This window comes from Atractosteus spatula, chromosome 7 (assembly GCF_055471065.1).
Source record: "Atractosteus spatula isolate fAtrSpa1 chromosome 7, fAtrSpa1.hap1, whole genome shotgun sequence".
Lineage (NCBI taxonomy): Eukaryota > Metazoa > Chordata > Actinopteri > Semionotiformes > Lepisosteidae > Atractosteus > Atractosteus spatula.
The window spans coordinates 21111546-21134510 of NC_142712.1; the positions used below are offsets into that span (position 1 = coordinate 21111546).

A 22965-nucleotide genomic window follows, 5' to 3' on the forward strand; every position below is an offset into this window, starting at 1 on the left:
TCACTGGTGAACCACAGAACACATTCCTTTCTACAGAGGCCTAGCCTTACCTCCTCCTCACCGTGCCCTGGTTCCTTTTTCAAAGAAAGGTTGTTGCCATGGAGCGGCAGAGAGCAGGGGGGTCTTCTTCGGCCTGGCTTGGTCTACAATTAAACAAATCAGTGCAATCAATACTACTGCTTGAGGGCTACACATACAGATGGTTGCAGAAAGTGCACAAAAGGAAAAATGAAGTCAGTGTGAGGGGTGCTGAATTTCCTGAAATTCAAGAGAGCATTAAAGTTTCTTATACTGTAACTGCCTGTCTGCTTTCAGAACAAAACAGAAAACCATCATCAATGGAGCAGCACATTAAAAGCTTGACTCATTTTGGACAAAGTGATGAACTGGAGAAAGAGATTCTAAAGAAAATAATTGAAAAGCAGGTGGTTACGACTGTTATTCACTTCCTGCTCTGCATTTCCTGTTTCTGCATTCAGCTGACCTTTGTGAAGCTGACTGGTTTGTTTCTCAGAGGCTTTAATATCTGTGGCACATGTGAGTATCGTCTAGATAAGTGCTCTGATGAGAGCAAAATGTTGTCAAAGGATGGCTTTGTGCCATCTGCACTTCCCTATACTTAATTAAATTCCCTATATTTAATTTCTCACTTGTTCTGTATTTTGTTAAGTGTGTTCCATGCGATTGTCTTATTGAAGTCTAATTACAGAATAATTATTAGTTTAACAGCAGGGTTCAGGTGTTGAGTAGAATTTGTACAGTATATGATATATTTTCAACTCACCAATTCTAAGTCATAATGATAGCAGTGGGAACTAGAGTATTTGTATAGAATATTATGCTAAGAGCCTGTGATAGGTTCGTAACTTGACATGATCTTTGGTTCAAAGTATTGCTGGAACTTGCCACCTCAAAGTACCAGAATATATTCCAGGTTGTGTAGAATTAAGTGACCAGTTTAAAACTAATGATAGATTCTTCATTTTAGGTTAGGTTGTTGCTGTTATTCATTGATACATCTGGGTAGCCTAGAACAACTGAAGTTAAATATTACACTCAAAGACACAGCAGAGGTATCTGCACTGGGCTTAATGATACCACAGTCGACAACTACTGCACTGTTTTTGACATAAGCAATGCTACTTGCTAGCAGCCAGCAGCCGTATCACTCTGCAACTCGCAACTGGCAACCCACTAAAGCTAAGCAGATGTGAGCCTGGTCGGTACCTGGATGGGAGTCCTCCTGGGAAAAACTAAGGTTGTTGCTGGAAGGGGTGTTAGTGGGGCCACCGGGGGGTGCTCACCCTGTGGTCTATGTGGGTCCTATTGCCCCAGTATAGTGACAGGAACACTATACTGTAAACAGGTGCCGTCCTTTGGATGAGATGTTAAACTGGGGTCCTGACCCTCTGTGAAAAATCCCAGGGTGTTTCTCAAAAAGAGTAGGGGTGTAACCCTGGTGTCCTGGCCAAATTTCCCATTGGCCCTTACCAGTCATGGCCTCCCAATAATCCCCATCTGTGAATTGGCTTCATTATTCTGCTCTCCTCCCCACTGATAGCTGATGTGTGGTGAGTGTTCTGGTATACTATGGCTGCCGTAGCATCATCCAGGTGGATACTGCACATTGGTGGTGGTGGAGGGGAGCCCCCATTACCTGTAAAGCACTTTGAGTGGAGTGTCCAGAAAAGTGCTATGTAAGTGTAAGCAATTATTAATTATTATTATTATATTTTGTTTGGAATATTTTAGATTTTCTTTATTTCTCTGTTTTGTACAATTCTGTACCCCGCTTCACCATGAATCTCAATAAAAACAGAAAGCACTTGGAGTGAATAGTTTGGTTAAAAAAAGATATTAGTGCACTGAAAAAAGCTGAGCTCATACAGAGTTCAGCTTTTAGAGAACCTACTGATATAATCCTTCCTTTTTACTTATATACCCCTTTGCAAAGGTCATCCATTTCACATTTAAGACATTATTGGTGTTTATTAAGCATTAGGGTTGTTACTTTTTATCACCTGTCTTTTGAGATACTCCTGCTCCCTAAGCTACACTTTGAGCACCGTGTGCCTAAGAAGCTGTCATTCCTAGGCAAGGAGGAAGCAGCCTGCCTCTACCCTCACTGAATAGAGTCAAGGAAGCAAGACAAGGCTGGGAAGGTAGGGGCAAATTCAAAACGCCCAGCACGACTGATTGGGCCACCATAAAAAGAGAACGCATTCCCCTGTCTGAAACATTTCTTTGCTTGATTTCCATGCACTTAAACATTTTCAGGTGAAATGTGAAAAAGCGAAATGTGGAAGCACAAAACATTTAAAAAACTCACCCCTTGAATTCCTGCAGGAGGGGGCAAGACCTGACCCTTGAATTTTCCTGCCAGCTCTGCCACTGATGTCTTGACCAGTTTGTCTTCCACCGCCTCCATAGCACTCACTGACCGGTCCTGCAAAACCAGACACATGACTGAGATTACAGCAGCCCAGCTTTAGAGTAGCGACAGGTGGAATTTCTCCTATATGTGGTGGACAGTTAGGCTGAAGTCCATCACAGGTCTGAGTAGTGATGCAGTCAGAGTACAACCTGTGCTGGTGTGCACATCTGGCTGAAGACACGCCATGTCCACACCCTTGGAAACTACAATGTTTTTGAACGAAAATAAATAAAGGGAGGGCTGGTGTATACTAGGAATTTGCATGTGAGGCCTTTTTGAAAGCTCATTTTCCTAAAACCTGTATTGAACCATCCGTAGATTGTTTTTCACCCTCATCTATAATTTTGTGTCTCATCTATTGAGTGAAAAGAGATGACCCGAACAAGGATTTAACAATGTCTTAGAAATTTAACAGAGAAGCCACAGTCCTTCAAAAAAATTAAAAGATCAATGAACAATAACAACCAAAACAACAGAACCCGAACTATTAATTAAGCTCATTAAATGCTTTAAGGGAGCCAAACAACAGATGTTTGGTTTCATTTCTGTATTAACTTTAAATACCAAATCCTCAAGGTTTACAGAATTGGGAAACCTTAAGGAAGACTACAGAAAGATAAGCCCGACTCACTGGCAACAACTGTCTTTCAATTAGGAAATGTATTATTTGGTTACAATGCAGCAACCTCCTTGTGTATTTGACATCTGACACCAGGAAATGTGATGCCTGCAAATGGAGGTTGTAAAGGTCATGTGTTTCACATACAATATATATTTAATACATAAACTGAATGTAGAGTTGAGAATCTGTCTTGTTACACTTTACTCCTTTATGGTTTGGCACTAACTACTGAAGAACTGCAGCTGGTCTCTGAAGTGACCCAAGAAAAACAATTCACTGGCCTGTACTATCTCACAAACAGTGTTCAGGGCAGCATTCACAATAGAGTTTTGCTTTCCTCAGAGATACCCATGTGGGTGATCTTCTAAGCATGGAGATGTGGTGTACGTGCTTGAAAAGTGTGTCTCAGTTGAGATAATACTATTTCACCGACCCTGAAGAGCTATGTCCCCTAGGCAGGGAGCTGTAATGGCTTCTCCTCTTGTGTGGGACAGTGCAATCATGTTTACTTTTTTACAGCTTACTTTCTGACTTCTATTAAACTCATTAACAACCAATTTGAAATTCACAAAACTTTGACCTGCACTTGTATCTTTTACAGAAAAGTTGATCGCATGTAATGTAAGAAAATACACAAACAGGTTTTTTACCTAGAGGACTGTGGGAGTATGGAAGAAGTTACCCAGCAATATCATACCCTGGCTTCTTTCAAGAAATGGCTGGATGAGATTCTGGGATCAATTATCTACAGTACAAACTACCAAATGAGATGGACTGAATGGCATCCTCTTGTTTATAACTATTTTTATAAGCTATGCTCCTAGTGGACCCCTGTCTTTTCAATTTTTTATTTCCAACTTAACTCTTGATGGGGCTAATTGATCTCCTGTTGCTTATTAAGACCTTTACTCAGCAATGATGAAGTCAGAGGGGGCTAGTGATTACTGTTAATACCAGGTTCACACCTGCCCTCTTTCAGGTATGTGGAATTATACATAATGGGGAGTGTTGGAGACAGTGTCAGTCATGCCTGTGTGTGTTCATCACAAACCAATCAGCTAGTATGACAGAGATAATGGTACAAACACTTCATTCACAAGCTGAAGAGAGACTGGACAGAGTTCTGTTTTCTACATTTCTACATAGCGATACATGTTCAGCAAAGTATTTATGAAACCAGAGACTAAAAATGTAGAAAACAGTCATCACAGTCCAATTAATAAGTTCGATTAAAGGGATCGATCGGCTTCAGTGAAGAGCTTCAGCTTCAGGAAAAAAACACAGAAGACACAGGGTTTTGCCGGGACCAGGGATAGAAACCACTGGTTCCAAGCATAAATGTGAAGTTCTCCTAATACACTAATACTGTTTGTTGTGATTTACTATGATGTTCTTGGCCCTTCAGACAGATTTTGTGAAGCCAAGCCCAACCAGAAACAATGACAACACTTGCCAAACAACTGCACAATCACCGGGCTTATCACATGGCCCGCCAACTTGCTCATTACATTTCTCACACACGTTTCATTGATATTTTTTAAACAAATCCACATTTGTGATCAATTTAGATCATAACATGTTCAAATAGAATGAAAATGAGCCACCGATCTTTGATGTTTTCACTCCAAATTTCTTTAAGTCCTCTGTTTAAGTGTTCAAAATTGATGCTCGCATGTGACCAATGTCTGGGCTAATCTGATGTCTGCATCATACTCAGTTCCTGCAATTTGGATTGGCTGGTAGCCTGTTATTCCAACAGTTCCAACAGAAAGCTTCTGTACAAGCCAAGCCGATTAAACTGCAGGACATTTCCTAAATAAAGTCATGCTGTTGGCTGTTTGGTGTAGATGTGGGTGCTCTTGGTGATGGTTAATTTCCCACAGACTCCCTCACTATCTCCATTCTTACTGTTGGACTTTCCATTCAGGAAATTCTCATCCTGAAACTAAAAGGCAGATGTGGTCAGCAGGATGACCACAGAATTCTGCGGTTCAGGGAATACATTAGAATATGTCGACAAAGACAGTGCTTTTCTTCACAAGGCTGTTGGTACAAAATACAGCATTTCCAAGTAACAACACACAACATTTTGTGTACAAGAAAAACTTTAATTTAGGGAGACATTTCAAAATGGTTCCTATGTGTACTTTTCTAGCAGAAAACTGAAACATACACCATTTTCAATGCTTACATAAAACTCCCAATGCAGTCTTTTTTATGTAACCCTGTAGACATAAGTGGGAGGAAAGCTTAAGGTCCTGTAATACCAAAAGAGTGTGTGTCTTTTATCATGTGTGCTTTTAGGAAACTTATGCCAACATGCAACATTCATAATAAGTCTAGCAGTGAGGCACAATAGTGTATTTTTAATGAAAAGCCAAAGTTATCTGCAAAGGCGTCTGCCATTGTCTGCTTCCAGATGTACATTGTTTCTAACTTTATGCACGGCTTTTCTTAAAGAAAGCTTATTTCCTTTTCAGCAGGAAAATGTGAAACCCATTACGCACTGGAGCTGAAAGCTTTGAACAAAAAAGAGAACGCTGAAATGGCCCTGGGAGAGAGGACAGCCACCAGAGACGCTAAAACACACAGAAGGCCTTACCTCTTTCCTCTAGACGGGAAAGACCAGTACGCTGTCAGCATGCAGCATCGCTTTGAGGCTGGTGACATCAGCAACCTGTTCTCACCCGTGTTATCTTATCAGCCCTCCACTGTGCTATGGCCACAAAAACACTGATACTGCATGGGGCTGGTTCCCCGATGGTTCACAGATAAGGAGTTGTTTTTATTGGGCTCCCATTATTTCTGTTAATTGCTCTATAGGCACTCACTTGTGCTTTTTTAGCTGATCTCATTCCGACACCCATGTGCAACCCTGTTGTCTCTTGGCCACTGCTGCGACGTTTCAGAATGAAATTCCCATCCCACCCCTTTCCTCTGTTTTTCTTCGCTGATAATTATAACCCTCTAATGGCCTCAGGCCCTTTGCCACAATTGTTTAACTCCTTCCTGCCTGAGAAAGTGACAAAGCAGAGAAAAACAACTACAAACATGAATCCGTAGGGACACAAGACCACAAGTGTGGTTAAACATGATGTGAGGCCATTTGTGTTCATTTGTTGCCAGTAGCTTTTTGATCAGTGGACCAAATGCAGCTGTTTCTTCAAGGATCTTCTTGTCAGACAGCAGGACCGTTTACTAATATCTTGTTTATATCTTATTGTATATACAGAGGGTGGTGTGGTGGTGCAGGGGTTAGCATTGCTGCCTTGCAGTGCTGGGGCTCTGTGTTCAATTCTGGACCTGGGTGCTATCTGCATAGAGTTTGTATGTTGTCCCTGTGTTTTGCATGGGTTTCCACTGGGTGCTCCAGCTTGCTCCCACAAGCGAAGGACAAACTGGTACTGTAGGTTAATTAGCTTCTGTGGAAAAATGGCCCTGGTTTGTGTCTGGGTCTGTCTACCCTGCGATGGACTGGGGTACCCCTGCCTTGCAACCATTGCTGGGACAGACTCTGGCTTCCCTCTGACACTGAAGTGGATGAAACAGTTATAAAATGGAGGTAAGAAAGGAAAATATACAGCTTAAGACCAGGGGGATACTCACAGCTAACATTTTAATCAGATATTTTATATCACTAGATATATTCAGTTAAGCATCTAAGAGTCAGGAACCATGTCTGAGGAGAGATTAAGGTTATTATACTTACAGAATGTTAACATTTTTAGAACATGTGAAGTACCTGGAAGTGCTGTATACATTATATGCACATTATGTAGAGTACAGCTTCCCAGTATCAGCCAGCATGTACAGAGCACCTCCTCTGTCCTGAACACTGTAGGTAAAAGTACAAAATCCCCTGAGACTCTGCAGCAGGTAGGCAGAAGTAAGTAAACTGGGCCAAGGTCTGGGCCCAAGGACTGAGCCATTTCAGGACACAGCTCCAAACTAACTCCTGTGGAGCAAACAGTACAATACTAAGACACTTGATCATCAATGTTATAGAATATGAACAGTATACTATGAATTAAAAGCACAGTTAACAACTGACACAGCAGAAAGCATAAAAACAAATCTGAGTAAAAAAAAACCTAGGCTCTTGAATTACATAAAACAGATCTATTTTAGTTCAACAAAAATCGCAAGTACTGTATAAACAGTGGAAAAGGCTGCTGTAAATCCAGTGAGTGCTGCTCTATTTTAAGGTGTAGTGGCCTGAGAAAAAGAACTGTAGCCTTCAGGCAACCCAAAACACGTGGTCAGAACTAATTGAAGGACATCTGAGGGGGAATCACTACAAATGATTAAAAGACCCTCTTCTTGGAATTACAAATGTATAAACCTTGGCGTTTCAATTTGAAGCAAACCAAAAAAAACAGTAAAAAAATATTATGGGATATTTGTTTTTCTCAGAAAAATTCCTCAGCCCCTCATCCTGGATGTATCCCTCTCACAACTCTACAGCTGGTTTTAACTGTCAGTCTGCGGCTGACATAGTACAGGGGTCTTTACTCCTGCCTCAGCTGCTACAGTTTCCCACACATGCGCGTACAATCACACACGTGGCCTTTCTATTTCTGGAAAGTAACACTACTAGAGGGCCAATGCACCAATATAAACACAGACCTACACTTCAAGGACAGAGAAGACAAAAATGTCAATGTAAAACGTAAGCTTCAAAGACACCCTGTTAGATATAGAATGCTTAACAGAATTGCAGGTTATTTTTTTCTCAATGTGATTCTCATTTTAATGTCCATCATATTACATGTTATTTTCTGTGTATTTTATGCTAAGCATAATACCTTTGTATTGGATTTCCTTCACAACTGTGCTTTTACTGTAACACCAAAACATCTAGGCATCATCAGAAAATCCTGGTGAGGGCTGCATCTACTCAGAGGACAATTTAGAGACAGCAATTAACCTAGCAACCCTGTCTTTGTGCGGTGAGAAGAAACCAAAACACCCGTAGAAACCCACACAAATACACAAGAGCAACATACAAACTCCACACAGAAGGCACACTGGTCTGGGTTCAAACTAAGACACTAGCCTTAATGCTAATATGCTGCCCCATTATCAAAACATCCAGCTGAAAAAAGGTTCTGCTACAAAAAGGACTCACCACACTTGTTATGAGCTCCCAATTTTTTTTACAAAGCACAGCAAACCTCTTTTCATCTGTATGTCATGACACAGAGGAAGCAATAATTCTACACAATTTTGATAGTATTCACAATCCTGAAAGATACTGTCCCAATGCATTTGAAGGACAGGAAACAGGAGACGTTTTGTTTACATTGTTGTAACCATCTCCTCAACCACACTGCTTACACTTACTAGCTCTAAAAAATACTTTGAATATTAAGACACTTAATTAACAACTTGAAGGGATTTGCCTCCTCTCGTTTGTTTGAACTACAGAAAAGTGTAAATACAGTGAGGTAAATGATTTTTGTACTCACAAGAACACTGGTCATACTTTCAGTCTAGATTGTGTTATCTCTAGGAACACTAAAAACTATGGAATAGCACAGGGCTTGGGCTATTACTTCCTGGTATCAACACCCTAGTCTTTCATCAGTTAAAAATCAGCTTTCAATATATATATCCATCCATTTTCTAACTGCTTTATCCAGCTTAGAGTCACTGGGGCAAGCAGTGAACACAAGGTGAGACACCCTGGTCAGGATGCCAGTCTATCAAAGGGTAGACAAACACAAATACACACACTCCCACCAGAGCACATTTTCCCAGGAGCCAATTAACCTACCAGCATGTCTTTGGGTGGTACTCTAACTAGAGCACCCTGAGGAAACACATGAAAACATACAGTACAAAACAAATGCAGAAAACACCCCCAGGAATTGAACCCAGGGTCCCAGAGGTGAGAGGTAGCAATGCTAATCACAGCACCACCGTGCTACCAGCTTTTGAATATAAATGTTGGAATTTCATTGTATAACCTGCCAGTAACTTTCTACCAAACCGCAGAAGTAATATCGTGAACAGGTAAAGGCCAAGTCAACCTCCCGTATGTGACTGTTGTTCTAAAGACGTTAAACCACTGTTCACAGTACCAGGACTTTACTATGTCTGCTGTAGCCGAGACTCTCATAAAAACAGAATTAATATATGCTTTTGTTGGTGTGGGGATGTATCTGTCTTATTTTAATACGAGTCAGTACTGGTAAAATATACTATAGACAGGAATATACATATATTAGTGAGGATCCATGTATCACTACAAACACACATAGCTTTCTAAAAAATTGCTCTAAATGATTATGGTATACCATAGCACAGTAGTTAGCAATGCAGCCTTGCACCACTGGGGTCCTGGGTTCAATTCCTGAGGTGCTATTTGCATGGGGTTTGTACAGTATGTCCTCCCCATGTTTGCATGTGTTCCCTCAGGGTGCTCTAGTTACCATCCACATGCCCAAAGACATGCTAGTAGGTTAATTTGTTTCTGTGTGAATATGTGTTTGTCTGTACAGTATGTGCTCTGTGATAGATTAGTGTCCCATCCAGGGTGTATCCTGTTTTGTGACCCTGTATTAGATAAGTGGATTAGAAAAAAGGATGGATTTATTATGGTGTACCAGAGATACGTACACTGCAATCCATATCCATCTGTCTGACAAGATGGTGGCGCTGCCCAATGGCTTTCAGTTGCTTCTTTATAGGCTAAGCTTTATACATCTTTAACTCATTCCCTACAGTATATTCTTCTTTGAATCAGGACCCAAGTGGCAGCTTGTACCTAATCAATCTTGTCTCCAGGACTGAGATTGAACATGAAATTGCAAAATGCACTACATTGTTTGCCTTCGTTTTTCACCCAAGTGAATATCAAACTGGTTTTCACAATGATTGTGCTCAAATGTGACATGAAATTTTCATAACTAAATGTGTTGTTAATAGGTTTCATAGGTTTTTGTGTTAACAAAGGCCACAAATAAACAATGCACTATGAATTAGCCCTAACATACAAAAAACACCCTTTGCTCAATGTACAATTAATATGAGAATGTTTCTGAGTTACAATATATACGCTGTTCTTTCAGGGAACTTTGGCAGTTCCAATCCTTAGATTCTTCCAGCTACCTTATTCCTGATTCAGTTATAATGCTCAAAAAAGTTTATGAGTAAAATATTCCAAAAATATTTCATAAATGGACACATTCTGCTGCTCTTAGCAAACCACAGCATACAAGCAAACCTCCTGTATGGCCCCAGCAACAAACAGACCTTGAAATACCCTAACAAAGCATATCTTTGTCACCGAAATCACCAGAAATCTGGACAGCTCACATGAGTTTTCAGGCAGAAACTTATCATCTCATCACTGAGACCCATGTAAACACTTCTTGGCACCCAGTTTGTAATTGGTTAGGAATGAGCAGATGATACTGACCTTGATTCAACCCAGTGCTCAGAGGAAATGCTGGCTTCCCCTTAGACACACTTCACAGGTCACTCGTTTCCTTTGACAGCATTTTCCGGAACCGTAAAGTGGTCACGTTTAACGAAAGGCCAAAATTCCTGAATGCATTTTAATTGAACACCACAAGAATAACAAGTGATTATCTTATGCAATTCTCATGATGATCACATGCACAATCAAAAGGCAAGCATTAGGGTGCAAGCAACAAGCAAACTACTTGTTGCTACTGTAATGGACACAGTACATTAGGAATTTGTAGCCGTTAAGTTAAAGTGTTGTGGATGGAAAATTAAGAGGATACATAATAGGATACCTTGAAGGTGGTACAGTAGATCAAGAGGAAAAGAGATGGAGAGGTAGAGCAGGGAGGAAGGGAAAACAGGAGGCCAGATGTTGAGAGATTGAGTTTAAAATGATGGTACTGAAAATACCCATCAGGAGGAGGTGGCAGTGAGACGGGAGGAGATATGTGAGGAGATGTGAGTATGACAGCGAGGAAAGGAGACGAAGATTTGAGCATCACAAGCATAGAAAAGACACAAACAGCCAAGAGAAGAGATGAGAGGATCCAGAAAGTGGGTGTAGAGAGAGGAGATGAGGCAGGAGAATGAGGTAAGAGCAATGACAGAACTTCCTGGGCCAGTACATTTTGACAGGAGAATACAGCTATCCACAGTCCATAGCAGTTTCTTCTTGCTTTTGATCAGCATTGTGCACTGCACGTCCATCAGTTCGTGAGATAATGAAGTGTAAATGTCGGAATATGTAGGAATACGACTCTGCCCAGGCTGTTCATTGCAAAGACCTGGACTTTGTTAAGACTGAAAGCAACATACTGCAGTACCATGAATAACAGGTTTCAATTATAATTCCCACCCCAACAGGTGATCTTTGGCTGTATGAACTAGGACAAACTTTACTGTAGCCTATGTAAAGTTGAGCCACCAGGCAGGACTAGACAGATGGTGTCTTTATGTGCTGTTCCAGGAACAGATGAGGTAATGTTGAGGTCATTCCTTCAGCTACTTTTCCATTTAACTTTTTTACAAGAGCAAATTTGTGTATGTATTTGAATATAGGTACACAAACTCCTTCAGAATGCCAAAGATTACAGAACACTGGCATACAGCTGGGACAGCAGGCCGACTGCCAAATTTACCAGCCACAGAGGCCACTAAGACGATACCATAGCTCCAGTAATGCTATAGATTACACCCAGTTTGCAGTTCTGAGACTACACTCCTTTGATTGTCATCTCAAGCGTGCCACAATAAATTCCCTTATCTTGCTGTTGTAACATCTAAAATATTTTTTCACCTTTTCCACATTTGCTCAGGAATTCCATTACTGAAACTGACCAGACCTTCAACTGCAATAGCGAGGAGCAGTGGAACTCCCTAATAAATAGACACAGCATCCATTATGAGCTGCTGGTATTTTCTTTGGCACCGTTAATTGATTCTGTTATTTCATTTTTCCAAAACCTGGGAACAGGCAGTGTCACAATGCTCCGCACACAGACATGTGGGATAAAAATAAACTGCCCTCTCTGCACCAGCAACATCACCAGCCTCACCATAGAAGGCCTTTCCAATAAAAAACAGGAAGCCTACACCTCCCTTCGCCATGGCTTTGATATTCATTGCTGACCATTAGCTTCCATCAGGGGCATGAAAGTTATGACATCACAGGGATGAAGGCATGAGGAGTGGTACAACAGAATGCAACAGAATGCAAAAAAGAATGTTACTAATGCTGGAACAGTGCCTGATCTCCAGGTGTTTGATCTCCAGACCAGGTGTCTGGGTGCCTTGAAATAAAGAAGAATCCAATATCTTTCTTTAACTGCCTCAGCTTTAAGAGCAAGAACTGTGATCATAAAAAAAAGCCTTATTCTATGTTTCCACCAATGACATATTTTTCCAATGGGTTTGATATCATTGTCTCTCTGGAGTCCCCAAACATCAGACAGAGGCAAGACACACAGAAAAGGCTGCCATGTCCAGTTGCACCCAAAGTTCTGACATCGTCATTTTGTTTGTCCCCCCTTTTTTTCCAAAAGCCACTAGAAGGGTTTTAGGTCTGGTGCTGGAATGACTCTGGAAGTGAAGAAGCCTGTCAATGTCCCTGGCTGGGCCGAGGTGGGCTGCCTACTGCATAAGCAGCTGCTGGCGCTTGGGTGACACTGACTTGGCAGCAGCCACACATATCTGGAATTCAATAGATAATGAAATCACATTGCAGAGAGGCCTGGCACACTGCACAGTATTGGAAAAAGCACTGGCAACTAAAAAACTCTTTTGAGTATTAAGTGATACAGGTCATTTCATGACAAATCCCTCTCAAAAACAGACTTCATGAACTGTGCCTCCCAGTATGAAAATAGGTTAGATTTCATAAATATCCGCCAATATACAATGAAAGAATACACATTTTTCCCAATTTTACAATGCAAAGGCCCTTGTGAGGTACTGTAGGAGTTCTGCAAGATGTGCAAAAACAATAATCTGTTTTCAGTTATTCTCTTCTCCTTTTCCAAACACACCAGTGCGTGTTTTGTGAAAGGGCAGTAGGTTTGTTTCACCAGTGCTTCCCACACTGTGGTGGTATGTCTCCTTCTGTGGCCTCAACTGTTGCACCAAATGGAATGATTGCGATAAACCACTAACCATGCCCACGTTCTCTAGCAATTAACTGTTTGCAACACATACACTTTCACTCAGCATACAAGCACCCCGGAATCACAGGGGCTTTACAAGCCTCTCACCCTTCAACTGCAGGGCTGGGTGTGGTGTTAGAGGTGGTGTCTATATTTAATGCAACCACAATAACTAACGGTTTCGGAATAGTGAATGGTAACTATAGCCTTTGGTCCTGTTCACCAGTAATGTCTTAACAAGATATTTTGAAAACAATTCAATACAAAACAAACAAAACAATACAATCAACTACTAGCATATACATTTGCATACATGACAAAAACAAATGTAACACAAAACAAGAAGCAAAGAGATAAATGAACTAGATCCAGACAGCAAACAACAACAATGACCTTTTGGTCAATTTTAGTTTTCTGTTGAAAACTGTGGTGATCTTGTCATGTGAACCAGTGCTCACAGAGGGATTAGCCTTGCCTTAAATAACTAAAAATAAAATAAACAGTCTGCTGAAGCCAGCTGAAACGTTTTAAAACATTTAAGACGTTTAATTATTGTAGTAGACTACAGAAAAAAGGAACAGTTTAAATCTACTCCACATGCTTTAAATTAAAGGTTAAAAAACGAATGGACCTCCATTTTATATTATTTGTGTTATTACCACAGTGTTAAAGGTGATTTTACAATGTCTCTCAATGCTTATTTTGCTACGTCTGCCGAGTTACTCTTCCTTGATTTGTAACTGGTATTTTAATATTTAAGCAGAAATAGCTGTTGGTAGAATGCTTTTCTTTTCCCACCATGTATGAACACCAGCTAGATACTCCAGAACCAGAAATAAGATAATTTTACACCACTTCCTTTGCTTGTGGCCAGTAACATTCTCTGCATACCTCCTCTGATGTCAAAACTCTGTCTCTCATAGCACACACCTGTTAGAATCTTAAAGAAAACAGTTGTATTTTTTCGATGAAACTATGTTTTGTAAGAGTCTGAGACAGCAAGGAAAGCGATACCATCTGTTTCTGAGGAGGGATGACTGCTGAATTGCATATTGTAATTTTTTTTTCTATTTGTAAGACTATTTGCATAAATCAAGCTAAAGAAACACATTCACTGTGCAATTTAAACATCACCGACAATGAAGGCCTGCAGTTGCCATAAGACAGCAGCTTGGAATCATAAAAATAGCTTCTAAGTGAAAACAATTCCAGCCTGAATTCATCTGAATAATGTTAATGAAATAAGGAACATAAAACACTTACTTTGTCTTCTACAAACATACAGGTAAATCCAGTTGTAAGCTGATGGAAGCTGCAACCTGTTTAGTTAAAGCCAATACACCACTATCCACATCGCAATCTCTTCTGAATGCAATCCCACGAGAATCAATAGGTATGGTTGGGCAGCACATATATCTTAAAACAATGTCTGGTTCAAGCAGATCTTCCTATTTCAGAATCCCAACACTACTTGGTGGGATTTCCTCATATTTTGTTCAGTGAATGCCAAGACCATTGATACTGTAGGTGTTAATGCATGCTTTGAGTCCATCTTACTCCATTTTGAACTAACCTTGGAACCACAGCTGTGTCTAGACCCAATGTGTCTGTAGTTGGACCGATGTTCACTAGCACTTAAACTGAGACATTCGAGCTCAAGTCTAATCCTGATGAAAGAGCATTTATGTCATATTGCTTGGTTCTACAGATCTCCCAATAGCCTCTGGGAAAATTTATAGTGATTGTCAAATTTTATTCCTAAATTAATAGTAGAAAATCCATATGTGATTATTTTTAATTACACAAAGCAGTCATGTGTGCTCATAATCCAGAAGGGACAAAGAAAGTGCTACAATATTATACAGCTAATTTAAAAACCTTGAAGATGAAAGACTTTTAGACTAATAGAGCTGCTATAGGTTTCAATGACATTAGGACCTCTGATGGAATAAAACTCAGAAGACACACAGGCTTTGCAGAAATAGGAACAAGTATCAGTGTTGTAATGAGAAAATAAAACATTTTCTAAAACAGGTAAACAAAATCTGGCATTACAGCAAAAAATCGCCTCCTTTGCTTTTACATAATGAAAGCATTAAATACCTAAACTGAAGTTACAAAATACTACACAAAACATCAAAGAACAAAAATAAAATACAAAAATACACAGTTAAGAACACCTGATTTCTATCAACACAATAAGCCATGCCCCTGACTATTAATGATATGCACAGCCCTTCTATGGTAGTTCTAAAGAAGTTCTAAACAAGTGGCCTTGCCTTTCTTGGACAATATCTTTTTTGTAACTGTCACAAAACGGGAGCACCATTCGAAATCCTCCCTGCTATAAATACACGTGTTTGACTTTTGAGCAGGAAATGCTACAGTGGTGTTGCCGATAGACTGAGCAGAGCTTACTGTACAAATGAAATAATGAAATAACAGGAGCTAATTTGCTAAAGTTATATTGAAACAACTTTATTGGCATAACATAAATTGGAGATTTACATTACATTCTTGTTAACTTAAAGTAATTAACATCGATTAAACAATTACATTTTACATGACAAATAATTACAATTGTGTAATGGAACAGACTGGAGGTTCTACACATTACAGTAACTATCCCTGAACTAAAGGTTTCAGTTGGACCTACAAGGCTATACAGCATTCTGTTTCTGTCTTGAGTAGGAATACAACTGGCATCTTTTTAATGCTGAACGTCACATGTGATTGGACTTAAGTATCTACTTTTATTCTATTGTCTACAAAAAATAAAAATGGAATGGTTGCAGTTTTTTTTTCTTTCTTTTTCAAATTAAAACCCAAAGATTTGGATCACATTTGGATTTTGATATACTGGACATAATGCAATAGAGCTGTCAATATTCATTAATCGTGTACAGTGCATGAAAGAAATTCTCCTTTTAGGTCTATATGCTTACAGTCATAGACCTATGTGTAAAGACTTAATTTGCTGTCATCTGTGATTTTTCCTAGAGTGGACATGTTTGAAGAGAGACAAAGTACAGCATGGAAAGCTAGATGGTGTGCAGAGGACTGCATTAGAATGTGACAACAGCACAAACATTAAGTCTGGCACTGAACCAATGAAGCCATTTACCACATCCTGTTTCATTTTAGTCAGAGATAACTGTTTGCAGTACCAAATATTTCAGAGCACTACGTTTTTACACCCTCAGCATGCAAAATCTGTATTTATGTATTAACAAACATAAAATCATCTGAATTGACTGCTACATACGGCCTGCGATCTCAGTTTTTTAAGGTTTTTAACCTTTTTAAGGTTTTAAAGTTGTTGTATGCCATTTGTAAAAAAGCAGCGTCCCATGTGCTCTGATGTAATTTACTCCTGCTACGTCACTACAGAAATTATAAAATGGATGTCTGAACTACATGAATGGGTCTACATATTCAAGCAGTGCTGCAGATGTATGGTTCAGATAAAATCAAAAGCATTACAGCTCTTGAGGTGGAATGTGTCACTAATTTCAAGATAGCTCTCAACGCAAAACATGCAGCAGGAACAGACAGCTTTTCCAAGAATTAGGAAGGCCTGCACTTCATTTTGCCACAACCATCACAACTGCACTACTGCGTAAAGAAGCCTTTTTGACACATGCTAACAAAGCAGAGAGGACTCCAGTTCAAATTTTTATGTTCTCTTCAACCATTATCTGTCTGGCTGACAACGATATTCATGAAGACTCATGCTTTGTGGGAAAGAATACTCTTATTTACCCCTATATCTAGCCATTGCTAGATCTTTTTTAACTGTGACAAGTTGTGCACATAAGCAGCATCTGCCAGGATCAGACAGTTTTTTGCCCTTTTCGGTCTCAGAGTCTTTTGAGTAAAACCCACATCAAGTGACTAACATCAGTTCATTACACTGGCTCTTTTCTAAGAAATAAAGATGCCCTTCAATGAAAAAAGAGCCATATGTTAACAAGAGCAAGACACAGTGAAGTACTTTTTTCTGACTCTTTAAAATAGACTTTCAGTGATCCATCCATATATTTTCTAACTGCTTTATCCAGTATAGGGTCACAAGGGAGCTCGAGTTTATCCTGGCAAGCGACAGGCACATGGTAGGATACATCTTGGATGGGACCCCAATCTGTTGCAGAACACACACAGACAAGTACACACACTTACACCCGGGCCAGTTTTCCCAGAACCCAGTTAACCTCCTTGTATGTCTTTGGACTGGGGGAGGAAACCCACATAAACACAGGGAGAACATAAACACCCCACATAATTGCACCCCAAGAATTGAACCCAGGGTCTTAGCATACTGGGGCAGCAATGCGCACCACTGTGCCACTGTGCTGCACACTTTCAGAGGTACTCTCTTTATATTGCACATTTAAATCTAAGCTCTCAAGGCACAGATTTTTTGTTTCCAATCACAACACACACTTTTAGTTTCACCAGCTGAAGAAGGTAACAGGAGCATATGAGAATCAGAGGAGGTCCATGTGTCCTCAGTCCTCATCAGCTCATTCAGATCAGGTAATAGAGAGGTATGCTATCCTACAGCTCATCACTGTCAGTCTAGTACACAACCTTCCATAGACTGTACTGTTACATAGATGTTAGAGGCTTACTGTAAGATTGTCATACAGATATATTGTCCATCCATCACATATGAAAAAAAGACAAAAAAAAATTCTGTCTGCACTTATCAGGCATTATTTAGGGTTTTAGTTACATTTTAGTTTTCCATATTTTTCTATTTTATCTACCCAACTTAGAACAAATAATTTTTAGAACTCGACTTTCTAGGTGAAATCTACAGATTCATTACTTGACACATTCCAAGATCCAGAGTGCCTGATAAGAGAGTTAGTGCTGGCTGAAGGTGGTGGCTCCCTCACTGGTGTCACTGCAAGTCTGTGGGTGATCAGCAAGTTCCATGAGTCACTTGAGGTCTAAACTGTGAGGTCTCTGGCTAACTAATCCCAAATTTATTGCAGACTCGTTCCTTACAATCTGCCAATCTTGTGTTTCTGCTTAAGGAATGTTTGGGGGTCATAGAGCTCACCCTGAGCTCTGAGTGAGTGCTTTAGTGATTCATTCCCTTGAGAACACTTTGTTGTATTTGCTAGTTGAAAATTAAATTGCGTTAATTCAAGAACTAGATCTCAATATATACATCTGAGAATTAAATCCTATAACTAAATCTTAATTTATACATCCTAGAACTAAATCTCACTGTACATTTTCTAAATCTAAATCTCAAAGCCAATGGGAAACATATTTAACTTAAGTTTTAGCTTAAAGGAGGCAAGTGGTTAAAGACAGTCATTAATATTCCATAAACACATGCACAGAGAAATATACAAAAAGGAACTACAACAAATGAATACTGACTAAAAATGAAAGCTGAAATACCCTGAACCAAGGCCTAAAAACTTACTGACAGCAAAGCACTTTCAATACTATACACAGACATTACACTGCTGGGAGCAGTTAGTTACTGTACATCTAACATGACTATGTGGCCACCAGACAACATATTCTATCTCTGTTAATGTGATACGGTATGTGTTCTGCTTTAAGCATGCGAGTCAATTCAATATTATATTATAACATTTTTTAAAATCCTTCTGAATAAAAGCATCTGTTTCATTAAAGAATATTGTAGACAAAACAAAGGAAAGTTATCTAGAAAAACCAATGGCTTTCAATGAGAACATTTCTAGATTTCAATGTCATCTGATGTCTGATCTACAATTGATTCCCCAGGTAGCATTTTAAAATATGAAGTGATAAAATAAAACAAAAACACCTTGGATTGGACTTGATTAAATTATCTCCAATATTTTTCATGTTTCCATGAAGAGTCACGTGTCAAGGAATAAAGTTCAAAGAAATACAAACATTTCTAAATTAAACCTCCACAGTAAACTGCATTTGAAAGCACAGCAGAATGTAAGATTCTGCCACGTACTGTACTGTAATGTGTGCCCTTTACATAGAGTTTTCTTTCATGTGTCAAGATATTTATGACTAGGCCATGCAGTACTGAACAGAAAAAATACAAAAAACTTTATGCTTTCCTAGAATTAATTGCAGAGTGCTTACAAGCTCACCCATAAATGTCTAATAACTAAACGATATTTGGAGAGCTCCCAGCACTTAAGTCATGTGATGATAGGAATGGATCAGACGTATTCAGTTTACTGAATCAGATGTTTTAATTTAGACCTATCATGTCAGCAGACTGTACTGTACAATGAAGTACATACTCAGTTCAGATGAACGCCTGTACTTGCTTCTTTACGTCACCTGGGTACACTTGCAGATTCCCTGTCCACCCAAACATCTCATCCATCTGAACTAATAGATAAACTACAGTAATACACACTAATACTGTGTGCAGTCAGACTATGGCATATTTTGTGCAGTATTCTTAAAACAATATGATCAAACGTAACATTTTCATAGTTTTATGGATCATCTATCCTCTAACTTCTTTATTCAATACAGGGTTATAAGTGGGGCCAGAGCCTATCCTGGCAAGCAACAGGTGCAAGATGGGATTCACCTTGAGTATGCTGGCTTTCCATCACAGGGTACACACAGACACAAACATGCACACATTCACATTCGAGACAATTTTCCCAGAAGCCAGTTAACCTAGCAGTATGCAGCTTCTCAGCCTTTTGGCTAGGATCAAGTGTATGTGTTTGAAGAGTAGGAGTACACCCAAACAAACACTTTTCCACTGGGAGAACATACAAACTCCATGCAGATAGCACCCCACGTCCAGAATTTAAGCCACGGTCCAAGGCAGCAATGCTCACCACTATGCCACATTACCGCTCTTTATGTATCATATAAGTTGCATTATCATTTCTACATGCAACCAAGGACTTCAGCAACAGATCTCGGATACCTCATGTTGACCCATAAGTCAGGGATCAGGACCCCAGAGATAACAAGGTACAGAACCTCCTATCTTAATCACCCCTGCAGAAAAAAGGGCATACTGCACAAGTTTGAGAAAGTGTTGCCTCATTTGTGACAGGTAAAGATTCAGTATCCCCAGATGATAGTTCAATTTTGTGCACTGAAAAAAAGAGGCAAAATGCCTTCTCATTTCTTTGCTCCAATGTGGCATTGAGATTTTTAGCAGACACAGCAGAGCATCATGTGAGAAGATATGTGATTGGTCAGAAAAATATGGACTGAAGCACTGAAACTGCTGTTTTCAATCCAGATATGCGCCTTTAGAATTTAGGAACATCAAGCTCTGCAAAGTTTTGGTTCTGAAGAATAACAGACACTGCCACTCTGTTTAATAAAAGTGCGCCCCCTAGGGAGCCAAGCACACCGTGCATCACAAGGTGATGCGTTTATTATTAATCAATGCTTGACTAGTTCATCAAATGAGAAGCCCTTTTCCTGACATACAATACAAGTAGTCTACAAGGAACACGTACTAAATTATAGTAAGGGAAAACGTAGATTAGCAAGGCAACATCATCAAATTATGTAACGTGATTTTGAAGATAAAACCTACAAGGACTACATTTTCTTAGTTTAATGACTCCCCTTTCCCACTTTTAATTCTCACGACTTTCACTGCATTTAATTAACAGAAGTGGAAGGGGAGTCGAATGCTCTAATGTTAAGCAAGTTCACTCTACCTTTTATCTAAGTATTGTATAGAAGTTCTCCGAAGTGCACTAAAATAAATTACTTTTTAATTAGCTCACAGCTGTAACGTAATCATAACTGCATATTTCCATTTTATTACTTTCCATGTCTGTACTCTTGGAAGTTAGGGCACATAAAGAATGTAATGAAAGGAAAGCTTCAAAGATACATACGGGAATTAAACAAAACATAAAGAACGCGTTACAGAGAAAGACTGACACCATTAACAACTCAATTAAATTGTGCTGAAAGGAAATGCACTTAAAATCAAGCAAAGCTAAACCGAAAAGGAACTAGCTGTGGCATAAATTAATATAGTAACACAACGGTTAAAGTGACGACGCAAGGCTGTTGGGACAAAAAGTTACAACTTCACGTTTTTTAAAGTCATGAAATATACAAAACGTTGTATAAGAACATTTTACCTCCATCCTCGAGGGCTCCTCCTTTAACTTGTACGCCCCTTCTTTCCTCAGTGTCTTGTTTTGAGTTGGATGAACTTCTGCACAACGGTACTCGCTTCCCGTAGATGACACCCTGTGAAACAGTTAACTGTGCTGTGCTTGAATGACACAAACTGAGCGGTCCACGCAACAGTCTCAGAAGGGGGTGGTCTGCATTTATATTTAGACTCGCACGCTGCTCTTCCAAGCTCGAAGTGCTGCGCTGATATTTGAGATAGACGTACATTAGGCAGACCTGACCAAACTTTTCTTAACGGCGAGACGAAACCGATTAAGATCCCCAAAACGTACGCAAGGATAGCTGGGGAAGCTGATCATGTCTCTTCAGCAAAGAAACCGCCCTTTCGGTTCCCAGGCATAAAATAAATACTATTGCAATATTATAAATTTCGTTCCCTTTTGTTTCTTTGGCGGGTTGTTCTCAAATAACAGCAGAATTGTGCAGAATTACAGAAGTGAAAATGATCAGAATGTAACTCCCCATATTTTCTCAAATACATCTTCTGTAATTGTGTGACACTTCAACACTCGTTCTCAGAAGCTCCTCAGGAGATCTCTTTGAGGAGAAAAACGTTTTAATGACACCCGTCTTCGCTTTCGCTCATTTACAGGATCGTGGTAATTATTTAAACTAGCAAAAAATCAAATCAAACGGGGGATTCCTGGCAGACCTGCACAATAAATTTGTGATGGTGACACCCGCAATGCCAAATATGTCGCAGCTTTCGATGCTTTTATTGCCCTTTTCATTGATTCAGCAAGATTATCTGAAGAGATTTTAAATCCCTAGTATATTTATTTTTCATAGCAAAATAAATCGCCGATAACCTTGAACTTTTTTCCTCGAATACTAATACTGTACCAAGAATTGCGTAAATGAAAGTGGTTTCTTATGTTTTTGACAGCATATTCATACTTGGTGTGCATTAATGTTAATAGCTCAGTATTTCGCTAGACAGGGTGACATGTCCATGCGGGAGTTTCGAAAGACATGCTGGGCAGGTGTGATTGTCCTTTTCTGTGTCCCATGGGTGCCAGGGTTACATCTAGTAAAAGAGCAGCAGTGCTTTCGGTTCCACCTGACACCCTGGGCTTAAAGAACAGGCCCCTGTGAGCCCCACCAGAGTAAGAGGTTTACTGCTGGATATTTGGCCTTTTAGGATAGGATTTCTGGAGCAATGAAGTGAGCCAAGTTTGTGAATGTCTGTGCCAGACAGCAGCAGGATTGCTATAACTAACACAGCCTACGGGATCTGAAAGACAGTCTGATGTTGGGAACACGTTCCCTGATAATATTCCCTATGAGCTACTGATAGCAGGCATAAAGTTACTGGGTCCTGAAAGGCCACATTCCCACATGAAGAAAATGTCATCTGGCAGGATGTCAGAATCCCGTCATGCTCTTCCAATTAGTTAAATCATTCTGGTTCCCAGGTGCCTCCTGAGGAAGAAGGTCACTACTTCCCAGGAAAGGGTTAAACATTGTTGTAATGCCCTCTCGTCAATGTTATTGTAAATTGTGTCAGTCAGACATTGTTCCTCGAAAGAACATGAACTGTGTTTTTCTATTAATTGGCCTGGGTCTTGCAAGTGTTTAGGGGACTTTCCAATGGCTCGAAGGAGAAGTGATTCTAGCCCCTCTTA

At 39.8% G+C, this 22965-nt stretch overlaps 1 protein-coding gene across 1 annotated transcript in view; it reads right to left on the reverse strand.

Annotated features, from left to right (window-relative positions):
- Positions 1–21432, reverse strand: part of LOC148830717 (capZ-interacting protein) — a 35031-nt gene extending 13599 nt beyond the window's left edge. The window contains exons 1-3 of the mRNA XM_088921079.1: positions 21283–21432; positions 2330–2446; positions 51–143 (exon numbers count right to left, since the gene is read on the reverse strand). Of these exons, the coding sequence (XP_088777205.1) occupies positions 51–143; positions 2330–2446; positions 21283–21288 (216 nt within the window). The 5' untranslated portion in view covers positions 21289–21432. The remainder of the gene's footprint in view (positions 1–50; positions 144–2329; positions 2447–21282) is intronic.
- Positions 21433–22965: the final 1533 nt, after the last annotated feature.